Raw genomic sequence first — 16556 nt, forward strand, 5'->3', positions numbered from 1 at the left:
AACAAATGAATTGTATACACAAAATATAAAATCGTCTTTATACATTTAGTTATAGATAATATAATATGATATAGATATTATTCTTATTAACAATAACAATACAAAATAATAAAATTATAATTATAAAAATAAATATAAATATCTTTTACAATTTTATTATAAATAATATTTATTTATTTTGCAGATAATTTTATTATTATAAACAATTATTTGAATTTAAAAACTATTATTTTTTTTAAAAGTGAACAAATAAAAAGAAATACTTAAATTTAAAAAGATAATCATTTAACAAAATAAAATTGGTATCATATTTTAAATTAAAAAAAAATACATATTAAAAACTTAAATTAAAAAAATATACAAGATAAACTTCTTTTATATAATTATAAAAACATTATTATTAAACAATAAATATGAGACTAGAAAAAAAAACACAAGATATTATTTGTTGTAATCCACTCAAATTTATACAATTTTTTTTCACTTGATAATGCAAGAGTAGTACAACATTCTAAAACAAACATTAATATCAAAACATCTCTAAGCCATAAACAACGCTTGCGTGTTTTTTCAAGTCACTATCTGTATGAAAATAAAGTCTTTTAATCTCATTAAAAACATGAAGAGTGACCAAACTATCGGAACCTGCATGATGGCTTCTTCTGGCACTATTATCCAAACCTAAGGACTTACTGACTTTATCTAAACCGCCATAAAGATTGGGACAAAATTTGACGAGATGTTTAACATCATATACTTTCTGTCCAAAGAAGAATTTAACGAGATGTAGAAAGTCACTCAAGTTGGAAGGTAGAATTGGTTGCATGTGCAAAAAACGATAACTCAATACCTTGACCAAGTAGGCAAAATCATAAGCACCATGAAAAGTAATCCACTGAATATGACTGTTGCATAGGAATCCTGAGGTCATCATGAGCTCAACGAATCGCATGATGTTGGCTCCAAAGCTACGATTCTTATGAAAATCCATGCCTTGGCTTTGGAGGAGGGCGATGGAGTGAGGAGCATGAAGATGGCGTGTGACATCGAACTCACAAAAGTTGAACTCCCAAATGAAGCGATTGGAGGTTCCAAAAGTTGGAAGGTTTCCATGGCAGTCTGAAAGAGTCAGCCCAACTTGGATGAGGTGCATACTGTGACATCCCAAAAATACAGTCATAACTATAAATTCAGAAAAAATCACATTTAATAATAATCTCAAACAGTTTTCCACTAAAATTAAAAATCAAATGAACGCTCAAGGACGAACGTCCTTGAGTACAAATCCAACATAACGGACGAATGTGCAAAAGCCGCACGCCACACATAAGAGTTACAATCTGAAGTTGAACGCACAAATAAAAACCTGACCGAACGGTTTACACGGTACAAATACTGAACGGTCAAACTTAACAGAAAACGAGTAAGTAGGTCGAACGACCACTCAAGCCAACATCCCAAGTTTCACTTCCACTTCAACCAAATTCTCTTCTTCCAGCATTTCTTCCAAATGTTCATCTTCATCTGCTCACATCCACACGGATGATCATTACAATAACAAGACGGACGTACATGACGAGACAACACAAGGAAAACGCAGGGTAAGCTTACATAATTTAACTCATGCATCAACATCTAAATTTCAGGTAAACAATTCAACATACATCCATATTTCAACATACACATTCATTAAATAACGACCCACTTTAATGTATTCACAAATTAAAACTCAACACGACTGACTGTCCGGACTGTATGAAATCTGTGTAGCTTCGGTGTTCGTGCACCCGGGTGATGTAGTAACTGGAACTATCATCAGCTGCCACCCGAGGTTAGTCCTATCTATCCAAATAATCACAAGGACTAGGACCTCCTGCCGTTCCCACGCATGACATACCCCCTCTACATGAGGACGAGTACTCACGGAACATCAGGATGAACAACCGGATAAGCTTACCACATTCATACTTTACAAATCTCAATAATCAATTCTTGAGTCGTTCCTCCTTGGAATGCTCTTTCAAAAGTCACAACATTTCCATTCATCTCATATACTCTTCATCATTTACTATTCGTCATTTTACTATTCATCATTTACTGTTCATCATGTACCATTCATTAATATCATGTACCGAACGTTCCTTCCCAAGGAGACCGAGAACGAACGCTGTGAACGAGACCAAAAGACGCTCGTTCGGATCAAAGAACGAACGGAAGAATTACTAAGTTCGAAAATGGTCAAGTATGGTACTGTTTATTGGACGAACGCTATTTCGCGGGAAAAGAGTACAGGCGCTCAAAATAATACCGAGCGTCATTTAGGACGAACGCTCAGCATAAGACCGAACCTCATTTTGAGCGAGCGCTCAGTATAATACCGAACACCATTTGGAACGAGCGCTCAGTATAAGACCGAGCCCCATTTTAGGACGAACGCTCAGTTCAAAACCGAGAACCATTAGGACGAACGCTCAGTTCAAAACCGAGCATCATTAGGACGAACGCTCAGTGTGAGACCGAGCCCCAATTTGAGCGAGCATTCGGTATAAGACCGAACACCATTTTGAGCGAGCGGTCAGTATAAGACCGAGCCTCATTTATAGCGAACGCTCGGTGTGAGACCGAACGTTATTCTGGACGAACGTCAGGTGTAAGACCGAACGTTCAATAACTTAAAGTAACAGTGCTTGGCCGAACGCTCAAGCAAAGCATTTTAGTGTGAGGACGCTCGTCCTCGACCAGGATTCTACCCAAATGACAGAATCCTATTTTCATCATGTTGGCCAAGAAAACCGAACGGTCAGAGACCGTCCCAGTAACGCACGTATAATATTATGGGAATTTAAAAGGATAGAAATTTATCAAAGAATACTCAGACACAAACAGTGTTTGGCCGAACGCTCAAGCATGGCAATTTAGGACGAGGACGTTCGTCCTCAACCAGAGTTTTAATCAAATGAAAGATTCATCATATCAACCATATTACAAGGAAAACCGAACGGTCAATGACCGTCCAGAACGAACGTACAACTTTTCATGGAAGGTTCATTTCTCATCAAAATCACAAAATTTCATTCGTTCAGATCAAACCAAAATCTCAAATTTCATATATCTCATTTCATTCAACGTCTCATACGTCATACGTAACTTAGTCATATATCATATTCATTCCATAAAAACGAACGTTCACATAAATCAAGCATAACAACCTCATACAATCAAAATAACGAACGTTCATGCAAATCAACCATAGCAACATCATACAGTGAAATAACGAACGTTCATACCATCATTTATATCATTCATCATGCATTATTCTCATACAGTAAAATAACGAACGTTCACACATGACATGCCTCAAAACAGTTAAATTAAGTAAGCTTCCCTTACCTGGAATGAACGAACGTTCACAGGCGCACACAGACGCTCTCTACTCAAATCCTTATCACCAACGCTCGTTAATCCACTATATATGAACGAACGCTCAGAAACCCACCTATATTAGGTCATATACTGTTAGGACGAACGTTCAGAATAATTTGGACGAACGCAATGAGCGAACGCATGAGCCAACGCTCGTCAGGCTAAAGAAAAACGAGCGTTCAAATCAACGTGGACGAACGTTCAATTTGTCTTAATTTGGACGAACGTCCAATTTGAAACCAAATTGGACGAACGCGATTCTGCAGATTCTGCAGAATCACAGGTTTTCCAGAAAACCAGAAAAACCTCCATTTTTAACTCTAAAGCTTTTAGATTTTTACAAAAACAGTAAGATTAACTAATCAAAACGAAAAATCTAGCACCCCTTACCTCTTGAAGACTTCCTTTGTGAATTCTTTGAGTCTATCTCCTCCAAAACTTCAAAAGTTCTCCACTTCTCCTCTTTCCCAAAACTTGCAGCAAGAACTTCTCCTCTCTCACAAAAATTTGGCAGCAATCATTTCCCCTCCCAGCAGAACCCATAGCTTACCTTTTTAACTTCCCAAACTCTTCCCTCTTCCCCTCTTCTTCTCTTTCCTTTTCTTGTTTTCTTTTGGTTTTGTTTTCAAAGGGGGAAGCAACGTTCACTGTCCCTTTGTGGCAGCGCACGTTCCTTCCTCCCCGTTCTCTCTTTTTTTTTTTTTTTTTTTTTAATTAATTACGATTCCTTACACATACGGTCCACGTTGGCTTTCATCAGTGCATAGTTATTTCGTGGTTGTCGAAATGTTGGATCTAACTGAAAGATGACACCAGGAAACTCTGTGTCCATAGAGATGACAGGGAAGAACCTAATCATTCTACGAATTAATTCAAACTCAGCTTCAAGGTTGTACGCCCACACTGATCGCGTCATCACAACACCACATGACATGACCATCTTAATATCTCTATTGCTATCCCTTTTTTCAAAAGTAATAAAATAGAGCTACAACTTCACACTTTTATAGTGATGGATTATGAAAACAATCATAAACTATAGATATAGATATAAATATAGATATAGATATAGATATATAGATAGATAGATATAGATATAGAGAGATATATGTAAATAACATTATGTTATTTGTTTTAAAGCATGAAGTTAAATAATAGATAATTTTTTTAAGTGATATATTGAAGTGTAACCATTTATTTTATCTTTTTGATATTTGATTATACTTAAATAATAACTTATCTATTTGATAAGATCTTATAAGATTGTTATTTTTAAATGAAGGATAACTGTTTTATCTATTTTATGTTCCATGTTAATTTTTAAAATTATTAAAATTAAAACGAAAATTTTGAGTTATATATGATAAAAATAAAGAAATACAAATAAGACAATCTTCACCTCACATAATACAATTTGTAACAAAAAAATGTAATAATTATCAATATAATCTTATTATCTCTTAATTTTGACTATATAAATAAATGTCATTTGCATATTTTTAAATCCAATTTTCATTATAAGCCAAGTAAATATATAGATTTAATGTATAGTAGAAGCATATAACTGATAATGATATCTCAACATAAATTTATGTTTCTCCTTTTACATTTTTTTATAGTTTTGATAAGGATATATATATATATATATATATATATATATATATATATATATATATATATATATATATATTTAATTTTAAACAAATTTATTATTTTTCGTAATTATATTTCCATTAAATATATTGATTATTTCATACTTAGTTATTTTTTCAAAATAAATTTAAATTTCTTCTTAATCTGATGAGGGAATTTTGATAAATAGCAAATAATTAGTTTTATTTATTTTTTATTTCACGTTAAGGTCCTATCCCCATCAGATTTCTTCCAGCACCTCGTCACTTCGGGAAATTATATTTTGTAACACAATCTACAATTTCGGATTATCTTTGTCCGGAAAGCAATCTTCCTCTTCTATTAGGGAAACAATTCCGGAAAGCTTCATTATGGGGTGGATGAGAAATTTAACGGAGGTGTAGGAAGTAATAGTCTCTTCTAAAAACACCTACTACTTTTACTAGTTTAAACAATGATAGAGACTGATATCTACTGAGTAAAATTAATTATCACAAACCTATCTCTGTCATACTAAGAAATCAATTTTTTCGCTTACATTTTGTAATTTTTTTCATGCTTTTTTTATTTTGTCATACAAGGCAATTGTTAAATCACTAATTAAATTAGACAATTTTAAATGAGTTGAAGTGACATTTTTGTATACATGATTAATTTTTGGGACTGTTCTTGCTTTAAGTATTGCTTTTTTGAGGTCTTCATGTGTTTTGCATTCATAAGGTTGAAAGTTCAATTTTAAATTCAAAGTGAAAATCCAAAATTAGAAGATAAATTTAGAATTTTAAAATTTATGAGGTGCCACTTGAAACTATGGAAAAGAGGCTGTTAAAAAGTAGTTGTGAGCCCAGTCAGCAATCCAATTGGTAATCGGAAAGCCCAATAAGAAGATCCAGGAGGAGCATTACCTCAACTTATATTAGATTACATCTAGAAGATAAGTAAACAGGGATAAACAAAATTAATTCAACTTTACTAAATTATTAAAAAAAATTATAATGAATAAAAAATAATTTATTTGAACTGAATGAATAAAAAGTAATTTATTTGAACTGAATTGAAATAAAAATTAGTTTAGGAAAATTAAATTAAATTATTTTTATTTTATCTAAACTACATTGATTGAATTGTTTTGTATCTTAATTTATTTTCGAATAACACAATCGAACTATAATAATTTTAAATCGAATTGCACTATTTTTTAATCAAACTATATTAATTTTGAACGGAACTATACAATTTTAAGTTGAATTGTTTATGAACTACTTTTGAATTTTTTTTAATAAATTATTTAACTAAATATTATATTTCAATTAAAAAACTAAAAAAATATAGTATTTAACAACTTTTTTTATAATATAGGTTTCTCCTAAACAAAAAATAAATAAAAAACAAAAATAAAGCTAAATAAATAAGAAAATTTGATTTTACTCAAAAACATAAATTTTCTTATAAACAATAAAAAAAATAATAAATCTTTAAATATAAATTGTATTATGAATGGATATTAAATAAAAGTATGCACATAAATTTTAATAATAACCACAAGAATCGAACCAAATAAGTTCATTAAACAAAAACTTTAATATCTTCTTTACTTAGTGAAAAGAATGTCTCCAATGAGTATCACAAGGTAACAGTCCCACCAAATATAAAAAGTTGCATTCTGCAAAAAGAAATAAATAAAAGCATGCTTAAAACCACATTAATATATTTTAAAAGGGAGAATGAAAATAAACCACGTAAGATGAATTTAGGCTTTCAGATCGGTATTTTTCCTAACTTAACAAAAAAATGACCTTCATAGAAATCAGAATGAATCACAATTTATGGTAAAAGATTCAGTCAGTGTATTCTCTGTATTTGGAAATGACATACTGAATTTACAAAAACAAAAAAGTGCACTTTAATCAAAATTTAGAAAATATATATTCAGGTTAGTTTAGGTATTAAAAGACATTGTATCACAGACAAGTAGACAAAATACAACGACGACATTCGGAGTGTGTACAGTGTCTAGGATGCCAGGACAAGAAATAAGATTGTAAAATTCAATTTTAATAGTTCATTTTTTTCCAATATAATATAGTGAAGGTAATTATAGTTTAGTGTAGTTAAATTAATTTTATCTACTCCTAACTAAGATTCACTATGGCTAATTATGTAACTGATGTGTATTTTATTTTTATTTTTATGTAAGAGGACTGGTGACTAATAATGAAATTAGCATCGAAGCTTATGTCTATTGTCATAAATCATAAACTCTAAATTCTCTTCTGAATTAAAAGATTCTGGATGGATGAGCATGATCTAAATTGTATATTGTACACATCTAAGAAGATAAGTAGGCCACCATCTAAGTAAGCAATAAGAATAAGAAAAATTTTGTGAACCAACCCAATCCAGCTCATTTATTAATGAGTCAGAAAAATTTGAATCCGGTCCGAACGGGTTGACTCACTGTCTCACTTAATTACAATTTTTTTTAAATAAAATAAATTACAAACTTTCTATAATTCAAATCTAAACAAATTTACTTCCAAATTTTGTGTTTAATTAATTTTAAAAATAAAGAACTTAAATAATTTTTTTAAGTAAAGCAAAATAATAAATATTTTTTTATAAAATTAAAATTAAATTTTAATAAAATAAAATTAAATAGGTGGTTGGTGGGCCAATCCAGCCTATCACGGGTTCAATCTGCATGAACTGGATTTAAATGAGTCGGATTAAAATCTTTGATGGGCCGGATTGGCCCACGGGTTGATTTTGACAGCTCTACCAAATACTACATATAATAAATTTCCTTATTCAGAAGTTTTTCTATACAAATTTTTCATGCTCAACCATATCAATACTGATAACTCTTGAACATTTATATATTTCAACCATGATATTCTTAATTACATTACATTCATGCCCTTCATCTACTACAATTTTTTTTTTTCTTTCTTTTACTTGTATTTTATTTCATTGAACATGAGGTCTTGTACAAAAGTTTATTTTTAAATATTGTGATTAAATTAATATTAAACATAGACTTTATTTAGTACAGGTTTAACTAACATTAAAGCATTTTTTAAATTTATTTAATTTAACATTAATTTAACCGAAACTAAATTATTTTAATTAAAAAATAATGTGAAATTAACATCAACTTAATCAACACAATAAAATTGATCTTTAAAAATTAGCAATAATAAATTAGTATATAGGATTTTAAAATTATACATAAATTATATAAATATGACATTGTCAACAAATAAGTTCTTCAAAACGAATACGAAAACTAACTTTCAAAATGTGGGTTTGTTAGATAAAGTGTCGGCACCAGTGAAAAACACAATGTTCCTGTGAAAGAGAAGAACACAAAAACAATTGGTCAAAATAAATGAAAATCATACCTAAGAGTTACTCAACATGCATTTGTATCAAATGATACAAAGATTACATGTTATGGTCGTCAAACTTCGTTCAAAAAAAAATTTGAACAAAGAAGAGGGTCTCACATGCCAAGATAAAGTGAATGAATTTTTAACTTTCCGCTCAAATTTTTATTGAATTCACTATTTTGATGTCTAACTTTAGGACATTCAATGTTTTATAAGCTTTTGACGTCTAATTCCAAGGCATTGGACGTCATACTTAAGTACATTTTCACCTTCACGCCAAACATTTTTGTAAATTTTGTCGTCAGACTTCTCAATATTCGACGTCTTATAACAAATTGACGTCGATTATAATCCTAAACTACGTCTAATAATTACATTTTTTTTATAAAAATGTCATTGATCTTTTTTAATGTTTACTATTATGTGATTGAACATTGAACACATGATATTATATGCTATTTTTTACTGGTGTGAGTAAGAGACTGGAATAGCCGAATATGGAATCGGTTACACCCACCACTGGAATGGGTTACGAGTCCATTAAAATCGGTTATTGCTTCTTCTTCAAAGTTTTCATCTTCGGTCTCATTTGAACCTCCATGTTCACCATGAAAACGAGTAGTGTGAAAGTGTATCAACCACCAATGGTGATCGAATAGGATTCAACTCTCTCGAATATAATGTAGTAAAAATCATTCCACCTCCATGTAGTTGGCTACGGTTCTTTCTCCTTGGTCCCCAACCTCGGCCTCCACGACAAACATACCTTAGAAGCTGCACAAAACCACAATAAAGTGAGTGTAAAAATTGTACAAAAACAAAATCGATATTTATCATTCCATCCTTTTAAATTCTAGCATATCACATATGATTAAAAACACTCTTTATTCCACAATTAATCGTCTTGACTCGCTTTGAATTCGTTCAAATCGAACGTCATTTTAACTGTGAATTCATTTTTGTTGATTCTTTTGAATAGTACAATCATCTAAGCCCAGAGTCTAAATCACTATTTTTTTTTCTTATAATGTCATTGTTCAACCTTTATCAATTTGTCTAAATGTTTGTAGTGTCATTGTCAACCTTTGGCAAGTTAGGTCCATCCCAACCGAAGGGAAATATCTGACAGCAGATAATTGGAAATCGTTGCACACACTTTCTCATCAGGACTTGGATGACTACAACCAACATGTTAGCACTTTACCATCAGTTAAAGATATTCCCAGCTTTAGTTAGAAGTCAATCATTTCGTCATGTTCAAGGACAAACTTCATGTGAACCTCACAGGAAAACCTGCGCATTAATTGTGGTACCTGATTTTAATACTGTTCACTTTGCTATTACATAGTTATGTAACTCATTTATCTTTATATGCAAAAAGTTATTTTAATTTTTATGAACTGTTTCATTTTCCTCCCGTGTGCGGAGAAGATAAATCCTAATTTTAACTTTTTTCTTTTACATTTGACATTATTTTTTTATTATTTTTTTGTATTTTTCTTTTATCTAACTTTACTATCCTTTCCTTTTCATATACTCGTCGCCAAAGGCACACTTAACTTGGGGACTATGCTGAATACATATTTGTTGCCCTGAATTAATGCGCCTTTTCTCCAAAATTTAACACTTTCTATATTTAGAACTCAAATAACGATGCATTACTTTTGATTATAAAAAAAAAAGTATTCTTTCTCCTTTATGGTTCTTTCTCCTTGGTCTCCAACCTCGGCCTCCATGTTGACGACAAAACATACCTTAATTGTACAAAGATAAAAGTGATATTTATCATTTAATCCTTTTAAATTCTCCAACCACTTTCGATTATAAAAAAAAAAGGTATTCACCAACCAATTTTTCATCTTTAATCTGTCATTTAACTCTTTAAAGCAAATGCAATCCACATGAAAAAGAAATACTGTTTTACTTTTTGGTAATTTAAAGTCAAGAGAGTGGACCACTGCATTGTCCTTTATAAATTGTGGGCTATTTCCATGAGAGAGATGTAGGTCCCTGAAATTGCCATTACAATAGCTATCATTATTATTATCACTATGACTACCGTCTCACACCCAAATTTCCTGTAAGTGCCCGAAATCTTCAAGTAGCACAAGCACGGAAGCAGAATAGAAGCTGTGACACTTAGAAAGGCTCCAACCAGTGACATGAGAGACCCAAAGAAAGGGACAGCAAGGGCAACAACGGTGGTGCTCAATACCAACACTGTGCTCAGTAAGATGCTCGTCACCCTATTCTTGTACGTCTTTGGAAGCAAATCTTTCAAAGCATTCGTAATAGGTGTTGCCATCAAAGCAAACTTGGATATGGGATTCACCAAGGTTGTGTATATTGCTAATTTTGAGCTGAGTTTGTCCAGAGGCAGGTTCAATGTTACTTGAGATTCAGCCCCGTTACCAAACATTAAATAACCCACTATAGCCATGGATGCATAACCCACAGTGGTTAGGAGAAAACATACAAGTAAGACCTGCAATGTTCATAAAAGTAAAATTCATTAATTAGATAGAAAAAGAAAGAAAGTGAAAGGTGCTGTCTTTAATTGAATATAGGACAATAATCTAACGTGAGTACTTACGTTAGAGAACTGATGTTTGTTTGTCATCGAATTGTACAATGTGGGAAAGACAGGATGTGCGCAATAACAGAAGGCATACAAGCTAACAGCTGTGGGGAGACCATTCCAATGGACAAGAGTTCCTTTATGATGAAAACCAACTCCATCAAATGTTGCAGTCCATGTTATTGAAAGGATGATGAGAACAGAAGCGAAGACTCCACTTGCAGATACATAAGAGAGTAGACTCAAGTTGTCCAACCAAACCGTGGGCAAGATGATAAGGGCAACCATAATCACAAATAATTGCTTCCCACCAATTGCTAAGCCTGCTATGTGAACCTCTCCAATGGGGAATATGTTACTCAAGTTATCACCTTCTAGAATCAAGAATCCTATTGAAACCAGATATAGTTCCGTGTACATGGATATTGACACTATCAGTCTTCCTGTCTTTCCAAATGCAAGTTCACCTATATCAGGGTAGGTTCTGATGTTTGAGTCCTTATCCATGCATCTTTTAATCAGAAGGCCCGTGTAAAATGCAGCAGCGGCAATAGAAAACAGAAGAACCAAGCTTAACCAGCCTCCTGTTGCAAGAGCATAAGGAACCGAGAGTATGCCAACACCTGGAAATTAAACCAAAATCGCAAACAAAACATTAGCCTTATATAAGATTATGTTTTCATATATAAACGTCCAGGTTGAGGCAACTATAAAAGAAACAGATTATATATTTTGAAAATACTCTTAGATAAGAAAAGTAAGTGCATGAGTTGTAGGGGGTTAAACCTGCTATTGTATTGAGTCCATTAAGGCATGTACGAAAGAAGGATACAGTATTTTTTGCAGAAGAGGCAATGGCTTTCTCCTCATCATTGAGAAGTAAAGGAACCCTAAAGGAGGGATTGTACGAAAGTTTTTTTGACATTCTTACGAAATCTGATATAGCTGTTGACGAGAGAGATGTATATTTTTTTATGTGACAAGTTTGATGTTGGAGTGGCTTGAATTTGCTCTCTGATCTGATCTAATAAATACATAGAAATTTGAAGTTGTTTTCAAACTTCGAAAGGTCACAAAAACGTTTATGATATTTCCCAATTAAAAAAAGCCTGATGCAAAATATGGACCACGAGTAAATACCCTTGTCTTTTTTGCATACCAAATACGAGTTTGTTTCAAACTAGTATGAGTGTATTTAGCTTATTTTAAACGGGTTTTTGAACTTACTTCCCTACCTAGTACAGAAGCAACTTCTTAGTACTTTCCAAATCAGCAAATCTAATCCACTGTTGACTATCGAGTAACAAGAGCAGAAAATATTTACCATAAACAAAAAATTTATTTTATACACACTTTTAAACTGCGGAAAATATTTAATAATTAAGATATATATATATATATATATATATATATATATATATATATTATTGTTGAGCATGTATTCATGGATAGAAAGAAATTCTTACTGAGTAAACTGAATATTTAAGTCAAGTATGGCAAACTGAAAAGAACGCGGTTGCATCATTAAGTGGGATAAGACAGATAAATTCATTTTGTCGTTTACGAGATGAAAGAAGCGTGTAAGAGTATTTTAGGAAACTAAAGGTCCAACTTTTAGCAAAATTAAAGGGGAGAAGCGTAGTTAGCACTCCCATGTTCCTCTTATTCTAGATGTTTGATAGTGAGGTATTCCTTCCATTTGATAGATATCCATGTGTTTTAATTAGTTGCAAGTATAGGTAAACGGTCGTTGATCCGACGTACGAATGGATGAAAGTTATGCCAACAATTTATACATGTTTTAGTTTCAGAAATATTCGTTTACAAAGGAATTAATCAGCTATAAAATTCTTTTAGTTTTAGTTATTTTAACTTATTTTCAGTCATTAGAATTCAGATTAATTAATTAAAATGGTAATATATTTTAAAACACAAAATACCTTTTAATAAGATAAAAGTTAGATTAGAATCATGAGTAAAAAAATAACTTAATATAAACTAGCTATGATTAATCATACTGACAATAACGAGAGAAGAATTAAACATGTACAAACAAAACTCATTCACAATCAAAATAAAGTTGAATACAAAACATATAATTTTCAATAGACAAAAGCATATATGATGAATGAAAAATAATATAATTTAAGTATATATCTTATAACTTACTCTTAATTAGTTACATATTTAATAATTTTAAATTTTCTTCATATTTATTTAATCTATATCACCATTCTGATTCCTGTTTGTTTTCATTTGGAGTATAAACCTGGCTAGGAATTCACATGGGAACTGGAAATGGAATCTGTGGTACTAAAAAGTATCATGTTATTGTAAAGAGAATGAGGTGCTTGAAGAACAATGCGATGGAGGAAGTAGAAATTAGTGGTGGTGACATCGATCAAGGAAGCGGATCAGACACTATGAATCAGCCAGGAATAAAAGGTGTGCTGTGATATGATTCATTGAAAATATTGTTCTCTCATATATACATGTAATCCATTATACATAAATATTATCGATTATATGTCTAAAATAAGAAATTTTTTCTAAGAGGACATTGTTTCATTTTTTTCCCCTAAGATAACATCTATTGCACTTTAATTAAGTCTGAAACCCAGCGGATTTATTTTTTGTCCCATAATTCCCCACTACTGTACATAAAATTACAATATTTCTTATTTGTATATTTTTTATCTAGATAGATCTTTATAACTTATTATAGCTTATTGACTAAGTTCGTTGAAATTTAGATTGTGACTAGCATCGACTATTGTAAAATAAAAAATTCAAAAAATCGAATAAAAGAAGATATTCAACTAAAGCAAATAGAAAATTAAAATAGAAATTCTAGTATCATAATGTTTTATTTATGTACAAATCACATCAATTACTATTTGTACTGTGTGTTGTAAATAGACATGAACCTATGGTTTTTTAAGATAGTTGAATTTTGATCTTCGTTTTTTTTTTTCAGCACGGAAAATTAATCAAAATTTTGTTTTCGAGAAACTGAGATAGGTTTTTTATTTTATTTTTTTTTGTTTTTTGATTGCTTTAAAATGAGCAGATGAAAAAAAAATTAAGATGAGAAAATAAATTTGATAAATGCATAAATTTATTCAGTTAATTAAATTATTTTCTTAATAAAAATATTGTTTGCAGAATCTCACATAATTAATTATCTTCAATTCATATATATAGTTACAATGCTTTAAATAAATATTTTTATCTTTTCAATTTGCTTATACATGTCTAATTAAGTTTATACCACAATTATCTACTCACTTTTAACTCAACTCAAATTGTATTTCTTACAAAATTTACCAAATAATTATATCTGTTTATGTAAGTAACTATATATATATATATATATATATATATATATATATATATATATACCTCAGTTCAATTTTACAAATTTTTCTACCAAATATATCAATTTTTTTTTTGTAAAAAAAAAAAACTAATTCCTTTTAATTCTCTAAGATATTAAATATTACCCATTCACTAAAATTACACTTCTTAATTTTTAATAAATTAAATACTAGTAAATAACAATATTTCTAAAATAACTCGAAGACTCTTAAATAATCTAATTCCTTATTTTTATTTTACTACACATCTATTAATAATTTGTTTAAAAACAAATTTATAGCTAAAAAAAATGTTTCCTAATTATTAATTTTAATTTAATTCATCACAACTTCAAACTATTTATCATCTAATTTCAACTACAATCATATTATTATTTTGATTTTGGTTAAATATATTTTTATCCCATACGATTTTTATTTTCGTCCCTTTCTTGAACTTTAATCTATTTTTATTCATCTTCTTTTAAAAAGTGCAAGATTTAGCACTCACAAACCATCACACAAATAATGTTTAATTGTGTAATTAAAGTATCAATATGGTATCCTGGAAAAGAAGAATGAAAGAGTGGCCTATCAGAAAAAAATTCTCAAGACACATGATGCGATCCATCACAGCGTAATAGAATCTTAATCATTATTGATTATATACTTATCTCCTAAGAACTAATTAAGGCCTTTAAAGACGGTCGAAAGGCCTCCATGTACCAAGAAAAAAATAACTAAAAAAACGTGTTTATTGCAAAGAGTAATGTTATTGGTAGAAGGAAAATGTATTTCTTTTATATAATTTATAGTTCACAATCCATTTTTAGGAGTATTTTAGTTATTAAAAAGGTTAAATTTTTTATTTGTAAAGAAAATAAAATTAAAGAAAAAAATAATAGATATAAAATTTAAGTTAAAATTTGTAGGTGTAAAAATAATAGCTTTAATATAATGTACCTTCTTTCTTTCAAATCGATCATAATTTTTCGTTTTCATTTTTCTTACATAAAATATTTCATTTATTGGCTCAATTTTTTATCTTATCTTTTCGTACCTATCGTGTCTGTTCTTTATCATAAAAAGTAAAGGAGATAGAAAATAAAAGGTAAAAACAAGAAAATATTTTATTTTATAATAGTAAAAGTACAAAGAATATTTTTAAAATGATTTGGTCAATTTAAGCAACTCTCATCGCTTTATTATCCCCATTTTTCTATAATAATGATAGTAACATAACTAATTTATAAAGATATAATTTTTAAATTAAATATTTTTATTTTATTTCTCTCCACGAAAAACAACTTGTGAAAAAAAAAACAAATGGGTCTTGGTTGTTTTTTTTTTTTCTTCTACCTACCAAACAATATTGTGTTAAGTTCTGGATGCTTCGAACTAAGAAAGTCTCCAACCCCCACCAGCCCTTTATCTTCAATTTATGCCTAATGGGGTTGGATTTGAATCTTCTTGTGATCATTTTCATGACAACAAAAAGAAAAGGTTGACAAATCATGCAATGGACAACCTGTGATGATTATCACGTGCTTTCCTCCTAAACCACAAATCATTAAAATATAAGCTAAAATACTCAAAAATTAGAAGGTCATTTGGGTGCATTCCCCACCAACCATCGTAAACGAGGATCTAACACACACACACACACCCATATATATATATATATATATATATATATATATATATATATATATATATATATATATATATATATGTTGAGGTGAGAATAGTGAGTGAGAAGAAGAGAAATAGTACCTGACAAAGCATTGAGTCCATTGAGACAAGTGCCGAGGAAAGATGTGGTGGCATAAACATTTGGAGAATCTGTCTGAGGATTTTGGGTGCGTTCATGACAGCGTAGTGTTTGGTCTTGGATTAGGGGCATGTTAAGGTTATGGTTTAGTTGACTGTTGGCGGTATCCATTGGAACCCTTGTGATGAAAGAGCGATAAGACTGGTCTTCTTCTCTTCTGCAACTAATTCACTTGTTCTGCTCACTCTTATAACAAAATTCTCCATGGAAGACAAAATAAAAGACAAATGTAATAAAGTATGTCTGCTCAATAAATTGATGATTTGATGTGTTCACTTGGTGGGATGTTTGAGGAAGAGGAAATAGATAAATTTGAAAAGATTTGAGAATAAATTTAATGTCATTTT

General features: G+C 30.5%; 2 protein-coding genes and 1 long non-coding RNA gene across 4 annotated transcripts; all 3 read right to left on the reverse strand.

The window, feature by feature from the left end:
- Positions 1–529: 529 nt before the first annotated feature.
- Positions 530–4363, reverse strand: LOC108327164 (probable CCR4-associated factor 1 homolog 9). The gene is made up of 2 exons (XM_052872259.1): positions 4158–4363; positions 530–1154 (listed from the first exon to the last, which is right to left on the reverse strand). Exons 1-2 carry the CDS (start codon positions 4361–4363, stop codon positions 530–532), a joined length of 831 nt encoding a protein of 276 aa, XP_052728219.1.
- LOC128195469 (uncharacterized) lies at positions 1484–3946 on the reverse strand. Its single transcript, XR_008247044.1, has 3 exons — positions 3814–3946; positions 3391–3496; positions 1484–1524 (listed from the first exon to the last, which is right to left on the reverse strand). It is a non-coding gene; the product is annotated as an uncharacterized LOC128195469 (long non-coding RNA).
- A 5983-nt stretch (positions 4364–10346) lies between the features above and the next one.
- LOC108328605 (amino acid transporter AVT1I) lies at positions 10347–16388 on the reverse strand. 2 transcript variants are annotated; one of them, XM_052873168.1, is made up of 3 exons: positions 16152–16388; positions 11038–11645; positions 10347–10929 (listed from the first exon to the last, which is right to left on the reverse strand). In XM_052873168.1, exons 1-3 carry the CDS (start codon positions 16318–16320, stop codon positions 10414–10416), a joined length of 1293 nt encoding a protein of 430 aa, XP_052729128.1. In that variant the 5' UTR covers positions 16321–16388; the 3' UTR covers positions 10347–10413. The 2 variants fall into 2 exon arrangements, with proteins under 2 accessions (XP_052729128.1, XP_017417977.2); XM_017562488.2 differs by lacking the exon at positions 16152–16388 and adding an exon at positions 11809–12178.
- Between the last annotated feature and the right edge of the window lie 168 nt (positions 16389–16556).

The sequence above is a fragment of the Vigna angularis genome, chromosome 2, assembly GCF_016808095.1.
Source record: "Vigna angularis cultivar LongXiaoDou No.4 chromosome 2, ASM1680809v1, whole genome shotgun sequence".
Taxonomy (NCBI): domain Eukaryota; kingdom Viridiplantae; phylum Streptophyta; class Magnoliopsida; order Fabales; family Fabaceae; genus Vigna; species Vigna angularis.

Coding starts and splice junctions, on each gene's coding strand:
- LOC108328605 (XM_052873168.1), bottom strand. CDS start 16,320: ATGGATACCGCCAACAGTCAACTAAACCATAACCTTAACATGCCCCTA. Junction 11,646..16,151: donor TGGACTCAATGCTTTGTCAG/GTACTATTTCTC, acceptor TTTAATTTCCAG/GTGTTGGCATACTCTCGGTT. Junction 10,930..11,037: donor ACAAACATCAGTTCTCTAAC/GTAAGTACTCAC, acceptor TGAACATTGCAG/GTCTTACTTGTATGTTTTCT.
- LOC108327164 (XM_052872259.1), bottom strand. CDS start 4,363: ATGGTCATGTCATGTGGTGTTGTGATGACGCGATCAGTGTGGGCGTAC. Junction 1,155..4,157: donor AAAGCCAACGTGGACCGTAT/GTGTAAGGAATC, acceptor GGGATGTCACAG/TATGCACCTCATCCAAGTTG.